The following is a 16082-nucleotide window of genomic DNA, read 5'->3' as shown; positions in this document are numbered from 1 at the left end:
GGTGACATGAAAACGCAAACACGTGACTAAGTAAGCATCTGTTCCAAGATTGCAAATAAGGCATTCATTGGGTAACTAGTTCAGAAGAAAATAATGATAATGATGCTACCAAACCATTGGCAAGATACCAAAAGGAAATAACAACAACAACAACAATGATACAATTACTTGACTAATCAAGCCTCTGTTATAAGTTGCAAACAAGGCATTCATCTGTTAACTAGCTGAAAAGAAAACAGCAACAACAACAACAATAATGATGAAATGATACGATGCCATTGACAAGATACCTGTAGAAAATAATAATTCGAGTAAATGCTACAAAACCCGATCAGTTTTTGTAGACTATAATAAATAGAGTCCAACAGGGACTATAGAACTCTCTTCTGTCTTCATGTCGATCACTAATTGCCACATCAGGTTGGTTGTATAATCTGCTGAAACAAATCATCAATTGTATCACTTTCCTAATAACAATGATGATACAACAAGGCAACATAGTATAGGCTCTCCTCTCCAAATGAGAAAAGTGAGCGATTTGAACCCTACATTGGACAGTGTGGTGTGAGCATGTAAACAAAACAATTTAAAATCTTGGTTACAAGCCAGATTTGTCTCATCACGTCTTCCAGGTCTCGAGGCCCTTTTAGCTTTTTAGATTTTTCATGTTTCATGGTTGTTTATCTTAAGCCGGTAAGAGAGTGTATGGATGCCAAATTATAAACAAACCAGAAAGCATTAACAAATTATCCATGAATTTATATCATGTGAACTCAAGGGTCAGTCAATGCTTCATATGGTTGCTGAGGATACATGGAAACAAGAAAAGCTGGGGTTTGGTGGAGAGGCAGGTGAGTGTTAGAACCACAATTGCTCCAAGTCACCAACCCAACCACATCAAAGTAGTATTAAACTTGTATCATTCCTCTTATCCCTCTTATTGATCAAGCTGAACATTATGTTTAATATAACAACCAAAAATCAAATTTCAAATTCACCACCAATTTCAAATTCAAACTCTTTCTTCATTCCATTATATATTTTATAGGAGCAAAATGAATAATTAAAGTGAAACTTAAGCAGGTGGAGACAAGGACTTTCAAGATGCTTTACAGTTTCACAATGTGATTTTACCCCTAACATGTCTTGCCAAATTAAAAAAAAATGGCTCATCACAAAATATTTTGAAAATACAAAGGACCACAAATAGAAAAGAGGAGAGGAGGGAGGAGAGAGATCAAAACAATATTTTATACCAGGTCACAAAGAAATTCATGGAATCCTCTCCAACCTATTTCTTTACTACCACTGACAAGGATTCAGAATGCCAAAAAGAAAAATCTCATTAAAACACTAATAAGGCTAGTTAATAAATTTTAATAGATTGTTCTAAATAAAAAATAAATAAATCACCACAAACAAAAAATGTACCATCTACAGGCACTCGACGATTCCAAAAGTTCCAACGTAAGAAATAAACCAACAATAACCTAAGATCCACAAAATTAACCATAACAGTTGCAACTGCACCAGTTTAATCATAGCCTGTGTGTGTTTCATGAGTGGTGGTCGTGGTAGTGTTAGGGGAGGGGGCTTGAATTTGGAATTGGAACAAATTTAGTTCCAAATCCAAGGCGCCGATTCAATGCTTCCTAATGCAACATGAGCAAATTACTTACTGATACCACAAGAATCTCCAACAGAGTAAGGAAAATACATGTCCTGATAAGATAAAATCACAATATATCACATTATCACAATTGCTAACTAATTAACTGGGATAATAGCTCCATGCATATGATGTGCTCTATGCAAGAACTGCATATTGCTAACCAAATATTTATGATGTCGCCTGGGGGTCAGGTATGTAAACCTCTTATTATTATTAGGCTCTATCTGGCGTCTTTTTATTTACGCATGAGAAAACCATATGCCATAGTTCCTCTCCTTTTTCTTTTGCCAACATTCCATTTAAACCCAGCTCCTTTTCTTTTATTGCCTTCAACTTGAACTAAATCACCTCTCTCTACTAGTTCAGTTAATAATTCCCTCAAGTGGAAAATAATTTAACCTTCCATCACAGGGCAACCCTGTTTCAGACAACTTTTGTATTTTACCTTACTCTTAATCAATGCTACAAGAGCTCTCAAATTAATCAATCACTAATCCAATATTTTATGCATTGCCAAATGCTCTCATTCCACCTAAAGACGTCCCTTCCTGAATATGCCCAACAAACTCATCTACACCTCCCGTGGACCAACAATCGAGAAAGATGCATTTCCCTATCCCAAACCCAACATGGCTATTGACCAGATTTGTCGATCAAGCTGACCAACTTGGGTAACCTATGCAAAAGATTAGGACATAATCTTGATACTTAAGCTAACCATATCAAGAATCAAAACAGAGGCAGACGGATGAAACCCCAAAGTTTATCCGCTATGCTATATAGTTGAGGGATTATTTCAAATTAAAGGAAAATATGGTTTGACATCCAAAAACCCATGAAAAAAAAAATTCTTGTCCTGAACAAAAATTTCCAGATCAAGCAAATTGATAACACCAATATGTCAAGCCAATTGTAATATGAAATATTTCCTATGATACTGAGTAAACAGCAGTCAAACAAATATTCCAATTATGGTAGCCAAGATCAGGATTATCAAGCCACAACAACAAATCTAAAGCCATTAAAACAAGAACTAAAAATTAAAAGATATTCCAAAGGCAAGATTTCAGAGTTGGATAAGAAAGATCGAACTACAAACTCATAATTACATAAGTTATTAAACTACTACAAACACAAATGCAACAATTAACCTAGCAGTCTGTCTCCAGGATCATCAACTAAAAACCACCATAAATTACCTGATCAGATTCTAATGCTCTGGTGATTTAAGCACTGCCAGCACATGTTTGGTCTGCTCACGAACCAACTCCACCCTTTTCAAGTAAAGCTCAACCTCTTCCACCCGCAACTGCTTCCACTTCTCCTCCAACTCTAGCCTCTTGCTACCTCCAATCAACTCTAACCCATCCCTTATAATCTCATCTTCCAAACTTGAATCAATGCTTTTACTGAACTGGAACAGCCGGGCCGGCTTTGCTTTTTGCTCACCATCCACCTTAGCTTCTCCATTCTGTACCTCAGGATCAGAATTCGCATCCAATATCGGTGAAGGGGCGGCTCTACTACTTTTAAGGTTCTGATTCTTCTTTTCTTTCTCATTAACCTTTGGGCTAACAACACCTATACTATTAGCTTCACCACCCCATATCCTCTTGGACAATTCGTATGCCTTCTGCTCATGGGGCTTAGTTATATTCCGCTCACCGCCCTTTTTCCCTTTGCTCGCATTGTTCTCATACTTCTTCTTCAATCGCCTAACTTTTTCAGACAATTGGGCCTTGCTTACATCAATATGAAGTTTATTCTTGATAAAATTATGAAATGCATTCATATCAGCAAGTGGGTCGGCCCGTTTCTTGGCCGTGTACTCGATCATACCATTCAACACAGCAATCTCATCCTCTTCGCTCCACAACCTCTGAAACAACTGCTTCTTCGTGTCATCACCAGTCTTCTTCGCCGCATCCTCTTCAATAACCCCATCCCCTACACCCCTCTTCTTCTTTGCCTTTTTCGACTTCTGATTGCTTTTCTCTTCCAACGGCCGTTTCACGGTGACGCTGGGCTTCGATCTGGGTTTCTTAGTAGCTTTCGGAGTCTCTTCCATGGGCTTCGAAGAGATGGGCTTGATGTTAGGGTCGGCTCGGCGAGAGAGCGAGATTTGCTTGTCGGTGCCGGAGTCGGATTCAGATCCGGATTCATCAGACGACGAAGATTGGAGTGTTTGCGCCGAGATTTCGGTGGCTTCTGGCTTCTTCAAAGCAGAGGCCTTTTTGTCCTTAGGAGGCGTAGGTGGTGACCTCTTGTCTTCTTCTTCTTCTTCAGATTCTGAGTCTTCTCGCGCTACATTTTCACGTGATTCTTCCTCCTCCTCCTCAGAAGACGAGCTGTGTTGTGCATCGTGCTCCAGCCGACGAGTAGGTGCCATTGCAGAGAGAAAGAGATTGAATAAATTTAGAGAGAGACGAAATTTCTTAACTAGGGTTTGCAGCCCCAAAGTGGATAGAGAGAGAGCTCTCGACTCTTGAGCTGGTATGAACGATTGAGTAACACGAAGTGAATAGGAATCGAGTTGTCCAATTATCAAAGGAGAGGGGCGTTATTGAGATTTCGAAATGCTGAGTTAGGACCGTGGAGAAAAGATTAAATGAGAGTGGCCACAAAAAGAATGATGTAGAAGCAGTATATCTGACCGTTAGATTACCAAGAGGAAATCTGGTGACTGCAAATAGTCAATATAATAATTAGTGAAATCGGACAGCTGAACTGCCGCCACCGATACAAACGGGAAGATTCCCATGCAATGCTCTTTTTAGTAATTGAAGTAAAACCCCAGAGTTTCCAATTATTTCAAAAAAAATCTTGGCCAAAGTCTCAACCGAAGAACTTGCATATATATCCCCCAATTCCAAACACAATATTCATGCACTTAAAAGGAATAAAATTGTTAATATCATTTGTGAAAAAATGTCAAGTTGCTAATAGACATATTTCCATTAAAAATTAATAATAATATTTCTATATATGAATCAAAACACATAAATGAAAAATATTATTTGATAACTTCCAGGTGAACAGTTTTATTTTGAAAAATTGCGCTTAGATGTGTTTGGTACACTTTTAATGATTATCAAATTTAAATCTTTGAATGGAACTAGAATTTGAAGCTTTTAAAACTTTGTTTTGAGTAGATGTTGAATATTTTAAGTAACTTTTTTATTTATATAATTTTGTCCTTTTTATTTTTTTATAAACACAACCACACTTAGTCATATAATTCGCTCAAACCACTAGGCTCCGTTGCTCTGTGCGTGAATTGGCATTTTGAGAGCAAATTCGTCAAAAATTCATGCTCTTACGTTTTTGAATTCGCTGGTTTTTTAAGTTCAATTCGACGAATTGTGTAAGGTAAAATCGCATATTTTGTTCAATAAGTTGACGACATTTTGACAATAAATTCACGAATTTAATGCGAATCTTGAGAAATTTCGATTTTACTCCAAACTTAAATAGACCAAATAAGATTAATTATGTCAAAAAGTAATCAATTTAATTTAATTAAGTAAACCTTTATAGGTAAAAATCAAATAATATAACAATATACTTAATATTTAATAATACTTATTTATTAATAAAGAAATAAATGAATGAATAACTTTTCATATTCTGATTGTGATTTCTCAATTTTCTCTTGGCTATTAAGTGTTGAGTTCATGATTCTTGAACTTCTTTCACTAGTAATTGACTCTTGATTCACCCTTATAGTCTTATTCTCTTTTCATCATTTCATATTCTCTCTGATATTTCATATACTTTTCATATGCTTTTGAACATTGATATTTCAAAAACAATGATTGTCATCTTGACAGTTTAAAGCAGATTAAATGTATAAAAGACAATGTTTTTGAACATTGCTTTTTCTATTATGCCCTATTCATGGTTATGTTTTAATTTTTATAAAGCAACTTATTTTATTGTCATGTTTGTTAATTTATACATTTATATAAAGCAGTTTATATTAGTTGTTATGGACTCATATTTGATTCACTATTTGGTCTTTTTATTTGCATGAAATTTATTTAAAACATATATTTACTATTATAAATTAATATTTTATATATTTATAATGCAGCGCTCCCACTCTAAGATTTTTTGAGATATGCCGCTTTCGCGCTCCCGCTCTATGTGACTTATATACCCCTTCCTTAATAAAGTTGCTATTATCAAATATGTTAAAATCACACTAAAGGATATAATTGTAAATTGGCAAAAGAAGTGTTTAAAAAGAAATTGTTACCAAATAAATTGAAAAATAATTTAATTGTGAAAAATATTTATTATAATATGTCACCAAATACCTAATATATTTTTTATTAACCATAATTTTTTTCACAATACTGTTGATAAAAGTGTTTTTTATTTTATTTTAACAGTAATCCCAAACAGATTTTCAACTCTTTACTAGACCAAGTGAGTGTGTAAAATTGTTTCAAAGTTAGTAGTGATAATTTAGCCATGTGAAGAGACAGGCTCTCACTGGCGGAGCCAACATGGGCCAATCTAATTGGTCAAATGTGTTTTTGTTAGTAAATTGATGAAAGAGAGAAGCAAATCACCAAAACACATTAATTTACACTATTACTTCTCAATTTGTAGTCTTATTGCTGGTCGGAAAAAAACAAGAGAGAAGACAAAAAAAAAAAAAAAATTCATGCTTACGAATCAAAATTGTGGCTCCGCCCCTGGAGGCTATGGACCTATCGTTCTTGTATGACTGTACAGTCGGGTTTAGATCGACCATGCAATTTTTCAAGGGAGTTGCACGTATTATGGACCCCCAAACTAAATTTTGTTTATTACATTAAATACTAATAATTTTTCTCTTTTCTAATTATATACCTATAAAATGTTAATGGTGCCCCCTATAAATTACAAAATAAATTCACTTTTGCCCCCCTGCATATCATGAAGAGCATAAAAGATTTAATGCTGTATTTTAGAGTAGTGAATTGTCGTTTTGGATTTGAAATTGAAAAAAATCCAATTCAAACTCTAGTCTAAATTTTTTCTAATTTCAAATTTAAGTGACACCTAATGAGAATGTCAATGCACAATTCTATTGATCCTTAATCAATAATATTCTTTTGTTCTTCCGTCTGGTTGTGACCATAAATAGGTCTGTCTGTATTTGATGATAAAGATAGTACTGGAAATTGTTACTGTTGGGAACATGCACTGACCTTAGATCACTCAAAATCCAAAAGTTGACTAATCTTAACGAAGAGAAAAAATAGTTTTTCTCTTTGTATGTGGAGAATCAGCTGTTGTTTGCATCTCTATCACCAAGCATGGATCGAATTATATCCGAAATTCGACTTTGCCACAAGGTTCGCTCTCATCTTTTACAAAGGTTTGGGCTTTAGATTGGGTCCACCATTTTGCTCAAGTCATGGAAGACAGGGTCAATTTATTAGTGATAGGAGACATTGAATGAAGTCTGAACGACAAGCAAAGCCCAAATATATGACAACTACGATATAAAAGAAGGGGTAATTACTTCTTCTCCTTTCTTTTCTTTTCTTTTCCTTTTTGTTGGATTTTTTCACTAAAGAACCACTAGAGTTTCTTATAAGTTATAATTTGTGTGTGTGTGTGTGTAAAATTGGGTTGGAATATTATGAACAGTTAGGATTTGTGAAATTTTTATAGTGGTGAGCTTAGGGCGAATAATATTTTAGGGATGCATTATTGTTATAGTTCAGCATAGATTCTTGAAGAATTCCTTTAGATTTTATATCTTTATAATTGTAAAGTTACTACTCATTATATCATCAAAGAATTTGCATAAAAGAACAAAAAAAATATTGGAAAACACTACTTTGTTTTCTTTAAAGCAGTCTCCAAAAACAACTATTTGGAGGATAAGCTAGTTTTGTTTTGTTTTTGTTTTTTTATTTTTTTATATCAGGTTTCATAGCTGGGAACACAATTGTAGATTGAATTCTCTAGGACCATTTTAAGTAACTACTGTAAAAAAAAACCCAGGATATTTTATCTATGTTAGTCATAGAGCCTAAAATCAAATATAAATCAGGACAATGCTTGATCATTTTGCTTTAGCATGTCATGTGCAAGTGAATTCTTTCAGTTCTGGGAAAAGAAAAAAAAAATTTATTATTAAAATTACTCATTGCGACCATACGAAATATAATCATGAAACTGAAAATAAAGAGTTTAGACAAGCGAACATAAATAAATTCCTTTCAACCAAGCTTAGCAAGAACATCATTCAGGCTAGATACAGTCGCTGCATAATACTTCTGTGCTTCTGCTGGGCTCTTAATCTTTGCTGCATGGTCCAGCTGACATTTTCAATAACATTTAAACAAAATAACATTAGCATTTATATATGTTCGATTTTTTAAAAGCAATTCTCAAGAATTCAGAAAATATAAAACTATTTTCAAACAATTATAAAAAGTTTGTAACAGAAACTATCTATCAAAAATCTCATAAAACAGGAAACTGTTGTGAAAACTGAACCGAACCAAGCATGTCATTATACTCACGTCGCTGATGTCCTTGAAGAGCTTTCCAGTGAGGTCTTTGAGGGGTTTCTTTTCCTCTTTAGGCTTGGCGGAGATGATGGTGTTGAGATCAAAGCGGAGGTATGAAGCCCTAAGACGAAGGTCATTCTGGACATAGGGCCAAGCTTTCTTATCTATAAGCGATTTGACACCAACAATCTCCATCGCAGACTCCTTTGCCCTCTGCGCTGCCTTTGCTGGAGGCAGTGCTTGCAGGTAAAACCTCTCCTTGAGTGGCAGGTCATAGTCCCTTGGCTCATCAGAGTTCAGTGTTCCAGCTGCATGCCCAATTTCCAATATTTGCCACCATGTTTGCAGAGATGTCGTGCAAAAATTATTTATACATTTTAATACAAAAAAATATATATATGCGAGTGAGGCTTGTGGGTTCCACAGCACGAAGTTACAGTGAGGCCCACCTTCCTCTCACATCCCATTTTCTACTTTTAAAATTTAACTTTGTCCAAGTGTGTGATTTTTTGAACTTTTTGTGAAAAGTAAATAAATAAAATTTCAAATTTTGAGTGAAGTGTTTTTATATATATTGTTTGGTCAATTCCTTAAAAGTTTACTTAAAAAATATATATATATATATTAAAAATTGGTAGTCTAACAAATTTATACACACATACAATTAACATGGTACCAGAGTTGGATGTTATCTTTTCAAACACATTTACTGTGTTAATTCCATCTCAGCCTAAAAATTGAGACAATTGGTAACCTGACACATATGCAATTGTAAGTATTATATAACATAAAATATAGTTTGTAACATAGTGGAAGTGACAAGACTGGAAACTTACGCAGTCCACCGGAGGGCGGAGGAGGCGGTCCCACCTTGATGGATTTGGCTTCGGCGAGCACGGCTTGAACAAAAGACCCGGTGGCCAGCCCGGTGGCGACGAGACCCAGTACTGCTCGGCGACTGGTTTCGGTCTCGGTTGATCCGGTCTGCTGAGCTCTGACGGTAAAACCTGGCCGGGACACGGCGAAGCGGGTGCTGCCGGCTCCGCTCAGGCGGGTTGAGCCGCTGAGCTGGAGGCTGCCTTCCAAGACAGCCTGAGAGGAGCCGCGCAAACCAGTCATTGAAGCCATAGCTTGAGCCATTTTGCTCAGTGTGTTTTTTTTTTTTTTGTGATGAACCAAAGTTTTGAAGAAATAGATGAAGAATATGTGGAATATAACTTAATGTGGTGGGATGATATTATTTCCAGTTTGTTGTTTTGCTTCTGTGATGTAGAGTGATGCCTTATCTATGATTTGCCTCCTTGGATAAGTTGGATGTAGTTTTAGCCAATTCTTGTTTGACACGTATGCATATTTGTTGAAAAAGTTGGATTAGGTTTTATTTTGGGGTCTTATATTCTGCCACGTGGACTCATTGAATTTTGTTTTGATTAGAAACCCACACTTCTAATCTCTAAAACCATTCAACAATTCCCATTTATTGACAGGTTTATGGACACTCCTGAGTTGAATTTTAGAAAAACATTTTAGGATTCACCCGCTTCACTTGGGAATTTTAAAATACTTTTTTAAATAAATAAATAAATAAATATATATATCATCTGGACATTTTTAAATACTTCAAAACACACACTTAATGTATTCAATTTGAATATTAAAATATAATTTTTCAACAATAGCATTGCAGCATAATTAACGCATTTTGTCGAAAAGATGTGGTTTATAAATTGTTATGCAAATCACGCTGCTCGATTTTCAGTGACTTTGGAATCATGAGATTTCAAAAGGAATTCTACTTACTTTGAAATCATGAGATTTTAAAAGAAAATGAGATTCGAAAGAATTTCAAAGCAAATATCATAAAGTAAAAAAATCCAGAGAAAATAGAAAGCATTTGATAACAATTACTTAACTTACCAAAATTAGTGTTTTACAAACTGTTTTAACATCTCTTGTTTTTACAAATCACCTCTCCTTCGTATCTTTAATATCTCTTATTCGAAATGGTACAATTTTTTATTTTTTCAAGATCCTTTTTACAAATTCCAATTTATTCTTAATGTGCATATAGAATTTTAGTTTAACTACAATCCATTTACAGTTGCTTCTGCTCTCTCTTCGGTTTCAATCTCCCTATAGTATAGTAGTATTCTCCTTTTTTTGTTTTTTTTTTTTTTAAGTGATTTGAAGAGTTGTCAACTCTAGAATTTCATTACCTCTACAAATTATATACATTTTCCTTCGCGCTGGCACTGCCTCCTTTGTCACCAAGGCATACGGTTTGGATTTTTTTAATCGATTCATGTTCGGTCGAAAAATTAAATGGCCTTTTCTTTTTTTTTTTTCTTTTTTTTCTGTCTGTCCTTGAATCATGTTCTTGTTACTTAATTTTATTGAAAATTAGGTTCTTTGATACATTGATGGAGCTACATGCAAGTCGGGGCAATTTCTTCCCTAAATTTATAGTTAGAAGGTTATATGCTCATTATGCTTCAACCTTTTTTATAAAGAAATAATACATATAACATAGCAATCATTATTTTAATTTTACCTACGGATGCAAGAATTTAACGTTGGCTAACCCTCCTCCTGTTCAACCTGCCAAAGTCCCATCCTTAATTAATCCATATGCATGCTACATAAAAATGTACAAAATCAAGCCCCAGAGGGCCAGTTCCATGGTCAGATACAATCATTCAACAAAGACAAGCCCTGGTCCTAACTAGAGTAGCCCAACCCAGCAATCAAAAACGAGCACGATGAGACATTGCCACCAAATCAGAAACAGAGCATCGGGATATAGGATTGGGATTATGTAGTTTGGCTAGTACCATGGTAGAATGCATGGTAGGTATGCAAGGCCTGCAAGAGGTGAGATGGGACCAATTCACTTGAAGAAGATGGGGGTAGGGTTAATTGAGGAAGGGACCAAATCAAAGAATCTGAGAGCTGAGGATCAAGATCAAAGCTAGGCAGTATCTGATGGTTGCTGAGCTCAGGAATTAATCTGACAACTTCCCCAGGTACGTTCCAAGACCCATTACATTAGCAATCACATCTTTTAACTGTTGCTGCCACAAGCTCCAATTGAAGAACTTGAAAGAAATTTGACCCAGATCAGTCTTAAAATGTAAATGGGCCCCAATAGGACTCCAATTATCAAACCAGAGTTTCGTGGAAGAACCATCACAAATCTTTGTGCTTAATAAGAGAGTTGACAATAGGGTTTATATTCAGCAGGTATCTCCAATTCCAATATCAATTTTGAGGGATCTTTATGGTCCAAATGGGCCTATCCTTGATTAGATTTGTTCATCCCAGGAAGTTTAGGCAACACAATCCACCAGAGAGCTTGGGATAACATATGTTGGACCTCTGAGTCTGTGTGAATGGCCATGAGATTTGAAAGAAGTTGAGAAGGAACTGATTGAATAATGAAATAGAGGGATGTATGAATTACCTGGGAATTGGTGGGGGTCCTTGCCTTAAACATTTTGGAAGTATTGGAGAATCTCACCTTCCACTAAATCTCCATTATCAAGCTTCCTGGCTATATTTGCCACCCCATACTCTTATTATTCCATGTATAGAAGAGGCCACTGTATCTCAAATCTTCAATACCTGCATCATGCAAGCATTTACTGAACTGAGTTATAGCAGCAGATATTCTATTAGAACCCCCATGAGTTTCACTAGGCCCCTTGATTGCATTGAAATCGCCAAAAATTATCCAGGGGATTGTAAAACAGATTGAAGAATGCTGGATTAGGTTACTCCAGAGAGATTTTCTCTTCACTGCTGAAAAGGAGACAAAATACCATTGGCATTTTTTTTTTTTCCCCAAAAATTTGGTGACTAACTTTAGTGATTACTCGTGTCAGGGGTACCCTTGACTCTGAGTTGGATGATGACGAAATTTTTTCTAGAAGCTGCTCAACATTTCTTGAAAATGGAATGCCCATACCAGAGCTTATACACCATTACACTGCCATTATATGTATCTATGTATCTATATATATATGAAGAATGGCTAAAGCAAGTTCCTTCCCGTTCTTGCTATGCAATCTTGTATCTTTTTAATTTATGTGTTAAGAAATAAGATGTTGGCATACTGATGGAAGAGCTTTTATGAGGACGGAGATCGTCTACGGTGTCACCGAGATGAGAGGTCCCCGTTACACCTTCTTAAGCCAAAACCTCCTTCAGGTCTCTCTCTCTCTCTATATATATAAACATACGCACACTATATATATATATATGGTAAACAATTTAGCTTTTGCTTCATGTGTTGCTGAATTCCTTGAAATGGTCATTGTGATATCTGCTATAAAATTTAGAAAGAATCTTGATATGGGGAAAAAAAAAAAAATTAAATGTATGAAGCTTAATATGACATGAATGGAATTGTTCTCTTTCCGGTAGTTGCCTGGAACGCAAACTTGGTTTGCTTCCTGAAAAAGTATTTGGTGTGTACTAATACTTGCACACATTGATAAGTTTTAAGGGCCCAAACGACAAAGCTTTTATATTCTTTTCTTATGAGAAAATGAAGGGGTATTCTTCAAAATTTTATCAGTTGGTATAATCCAACATCAATTGGATGTTTTTCTTTGGTTATCTGAATTGTTTCATTTTTTTTTCTTTTAATATTCTGCTGCATTCTAAATCTTGGAACCTTGTCATAGTCTGCTAAATGGTTAACCTATCGTCTTAAAATGACTGCTCAATTAAAAGAGATTGCATCCATACTTGGAGCTTCTTGTTAATAAGTTCCTTTAATTTTCTGTGAAATCTTTGTATGAGTTTTCTGTATGAAGTCATTCTCTGTTCAGATTAGAAAGACCTTGTTGCATTTTTGCATGTTCAATAAGTAAATATAAAACTTATCATTTCTTACAAAGTCCATGCATATCAAAATATTTATCTACCTAACATGATTTTATGGTTAATATTATCTTTATTCCAACTTTCTTTAGTTATTCTTGCAGTAATAGCTAATGTATAACTTGCAAAATTTAACACTGTTTCGTATCTGTCCCAATTCAGTAGAGAAGCAAACGAGTTCCAAACTGTATTGTCAAAAGTGCAAGTGAGAAAAAGATAATCAGAATCTCCCCAGCAATTGTGACAGATTGAGACTATTCTGAAATGCTAGAGCCTAGTTCACAAGCACAACCTTCACTCAACCTTAACCCTTAGGGCCAAGTTACCACTCACTTCCACCTTCACGGTTAAATTCAACCTTCACAGTAGCTTCGCATTTTCTGGCTTGACTGGGTATGTGGTGGTGGAATGAGCGAGAATATAAGAGAGAAAATGAGAGAATTAGGCTTTGTTTGGGACCAAAGGTTTTATACACTTGAATTTTCCTCCCAAATACCATGAGAAGAACAAATTTTAAATAAAAAAAAAAAAAAAAAGTTTAACTTAGAACAAATTTAAATAAAAAAAAAACAGTTTAACTTGGAGCCTTGCAACTCCTTACCTTAAGAAATCTTTATAGACTATAGTTTCCCTTAAAATGTACCAAACTAAACCTTAAAGGTGCCATATTTCATTCAGGATGCACTCTAGAACTGAGCATACGCCGCATCCCCATATCAAGTACCAATAGTTGTTGGAAAGATTTGAGACTTTTGGGCGGATGTACGCTCTGAATACTGGATAAGGAAGATGACTCGATGACTATAGATTGTCAAGAGAGATATGAGAAGAGAGTCAAGTCCATGTACTCGATGGGCTGTTACTTTTTGCCCTCAGAAATAGTAGAGGATGTAGATCTTTTGATCAGAAGGGCTGAGAGATGCTTGCTAGCCGACATGATAATGATTGATGCCGATGATGCCTGCAAGGATGATTATTCTGTATGGTAAACATTATTGCAAAGATTGTCGGGCGTCTTGGTCTTGAGAAGACAATGTTTGAAGCATCAAATTCCAAACCCTCTGTTTGGTTTATTAGACAATATGGTCCCAGGGTATTTTGCTCTTTTCATTCAACCTTTTCTTGCATCGGGGCGTTTGGTTGTTTCCTTTCTGATGTTTGTAACAATTTTTTATTATTGGCTTGGATTTCAGGTGAACCTTCTTGTGGATCACTCTCAAGTGATGGATCTGGAATGTGTTCGAGGTTGCAACCTTGGTAAAAATCACACATCTGTTCTTGGTTTGTCCGCAGTGGAACTGGTTATGCTAAACTGGCGCCAAATATATATAGTCCGCAGTGGAACTGTTTATGCTTTGTAATTGTCCTGTGTTATTTTGTATGTGTTTGCCTTTGTTCATATATAATTTTTACTTCTGTATTAGTACTCTTATTTGCTCTTAGTAACATCTTCATGTTATTGCAAACCATGTAGATTTAATCTGTAACATAACCTTTTGTTTCCATAGTTGATTTTGATGCTTCTTACAAAAAAATAATAATGAATGGTTGGTGCTAAGCATGTTTTGATCCCTCAGTAGCACCTCGATCAGGCGGTGGTGGTTTTTTTTGTTTTTTTTTGTTTTTTTTTTTTTTTTCTGACCTGCAGTTAATATAATACAACTTCGGCGTAGCTATAACTTAGATCTTGTACAAATGGTCTAAATATTTTTTTCTATACATTTCTAGTTATCAAAAGCATCAAACTGAGTTCACTTGGTCGATTTAAAAGAGGAAATCTTACTCCTGAAATCCTATACCTTGTGACTTGGTCGATGTCTAGACCTTGTGAGTTGTGAGGTTATATGTTTTGCTCGAAACGGAGTAATACAAAACATAAATTTTATACGAAATTTTAAGTAGGTTCGTTAAGAAATTCTTGTGGATCTATAGACGAAGGCGTTCCTCTTCGCAAGGAGATTAACATGGTATATTTACTTTCTCAAATTCGTTTTCTGGTTAATAAGATTTTAGCTTCGAAATAAGGTGTTTGATAAGCTTAAATGAGTATGTAAAATGTGGGAAGTAATTGTCTCACATTGAATAAAAAGTGAAACTAATAAGAATATATATAACCCAAGTTTGGAATTTGAGTTTGGGTTCAAGGGTACCCAAATTTTTACTATGCGGGTCCAAATCATTTATCACACATGCTGTTAATTTTTTTATTAAACTGAATTTTTTAACTGGGCCTTGATGTTTGGGCTTAATTTAATTTTTGTGCTGGATTTATTATGACGGGTTTCACAAATTGGTATGTCTGGTCCAAATCAGTGCTTTCAAAGGGTTGCACCTAGTCCGAACCAGTGTTACTCTTTGAACTAAACCATCGCATCTAGTGCAGGTGATGGTTCAGGTTACCCGAAAAGGCACCATGCTGCCTATAAAGACCCCCTTGGGGTCATTTGCAATTCGTACTAGAAACTTAGAAATCCTCTATTATTATGAGTTCTTACATATAATATAGTTCTGTAGTTGCTTGAGTTCAGTAAGAGAGAGTATTACACCAAACCGGTTCGTCCATTTCTTTGGTTTGCAGTGTTGCTATCGAAAAAAGAAAGATCGTTGTATTCTAAGAGACAGACGTTACAGAGTCCGTTAGCACCTTAGCGGAGCGAATCTGTCTTCAAGATATAGAATTAAATTCTAACCTCAACCTATTATCAGATTCCTTTATTATATAGGAGTAGTTTATTATATTAATTTATAATTTTATATAATATATAATATTGTTTTCATAGTATTATATATATATATATATATTATTATTATTGTTTTATAACATTAATTATATATATTATACCTAGTCTATTATCAGGTTCCCTTTATTATATAGTTTATTATATTGATTTATAATTTTATCTAATATATAGTACTATTTTCATAATATTATATATACATATATATATTATTATTTTATAACATTAATTATATATAATATAATTTATTATAATATTTAAATAGTGATA

The 16082-nt window shown here is 34.8% G+C and overlaps 2 protein-coding genes and 1 long non-coding RNA gene across 3 annotated transcripts; 1 reads left to right on the top strand and 2 right to left on the bottom strand.

Moving 5' to 3' along the window:
- Positions 1-138: 138 nt before the first annotated feature.
- Positions 139-4209, bottom strand: LOC132307500 (probable transcription factor At1g11510). Its single transcript, XM_059805291.1, has 2 exons — positions 2872-4209; positions 139-434 (listed from the first exon to the last, which is right to left on the bottom strand). Exon 1 carries the CDS (start codon positions 4059-4061, stop codon positions 2883-2885), a length of 1179 nt encoding a protein of 392 aa, XP_059661274.1. The 5' UTR covers positions 4062-4209; the 3' UTR covers positions 139-434; positions 2872-2882.
- Positions 4210-7781: 3572 nt separating this feature from the next.
- LOC132307491 (oxygen-evolving enhancer protein 3, chloroplastic-like) lies at positions 7782-9425 on the bottom strand. The gene is made up of 3 exons (XM_059805279.1): positions 9027-9425; positions 8203-8498; positions 7782-7995 (listed from the first exon to the last, which is right to left on the bottom strand). The coding sequence occupies exons 1-3, from the start codon at positions 9328-9330 to the stop codon at positions 7897-7899; spliced, it is 699 nt and encodes a 232-aa protein (XP_059661262.1). The 5' UTR covers positions 9331-9425; the 3' UTR covers positions 7782-7896.
- A 781-nt stretch (positions 9426-10206) lies between these two features.
- On the top strand, positions 10207-14586 carry LOC132307485 (uncharacterized). Its single transcript, XR_009482247.1, has 3 exons — positions 10207-12396; positions 13237-14167; positions 14268-14586. It is a non-coding gene; the product is annotated as an uncharacterized LOC132307485 (long non-coding RNA).
- Positions 14587-16082: the final 1496 nt, after the last annotated feature.

Source organism: Cornus florida, unplaced genomic scaffold, assembly GCF_030987335.1.
Source record: "Cornus florida cultivar Cherokee Brave unplaced genomic scaffold, ASM3098733v1 CherokeeBrave_3.0.0_Hap2_Chr01, whole genome shotgun sequence".
NCBI classification, from domain to species: Eukaryota; Viridiplantae; Streptophyta; class Magnoliopsida; order Cornales; family Cornaceae; genus Cornus; species Cornus florida.
This window is presented reverse-complemented; position numbering and strand designations above follow the sequence as displayed.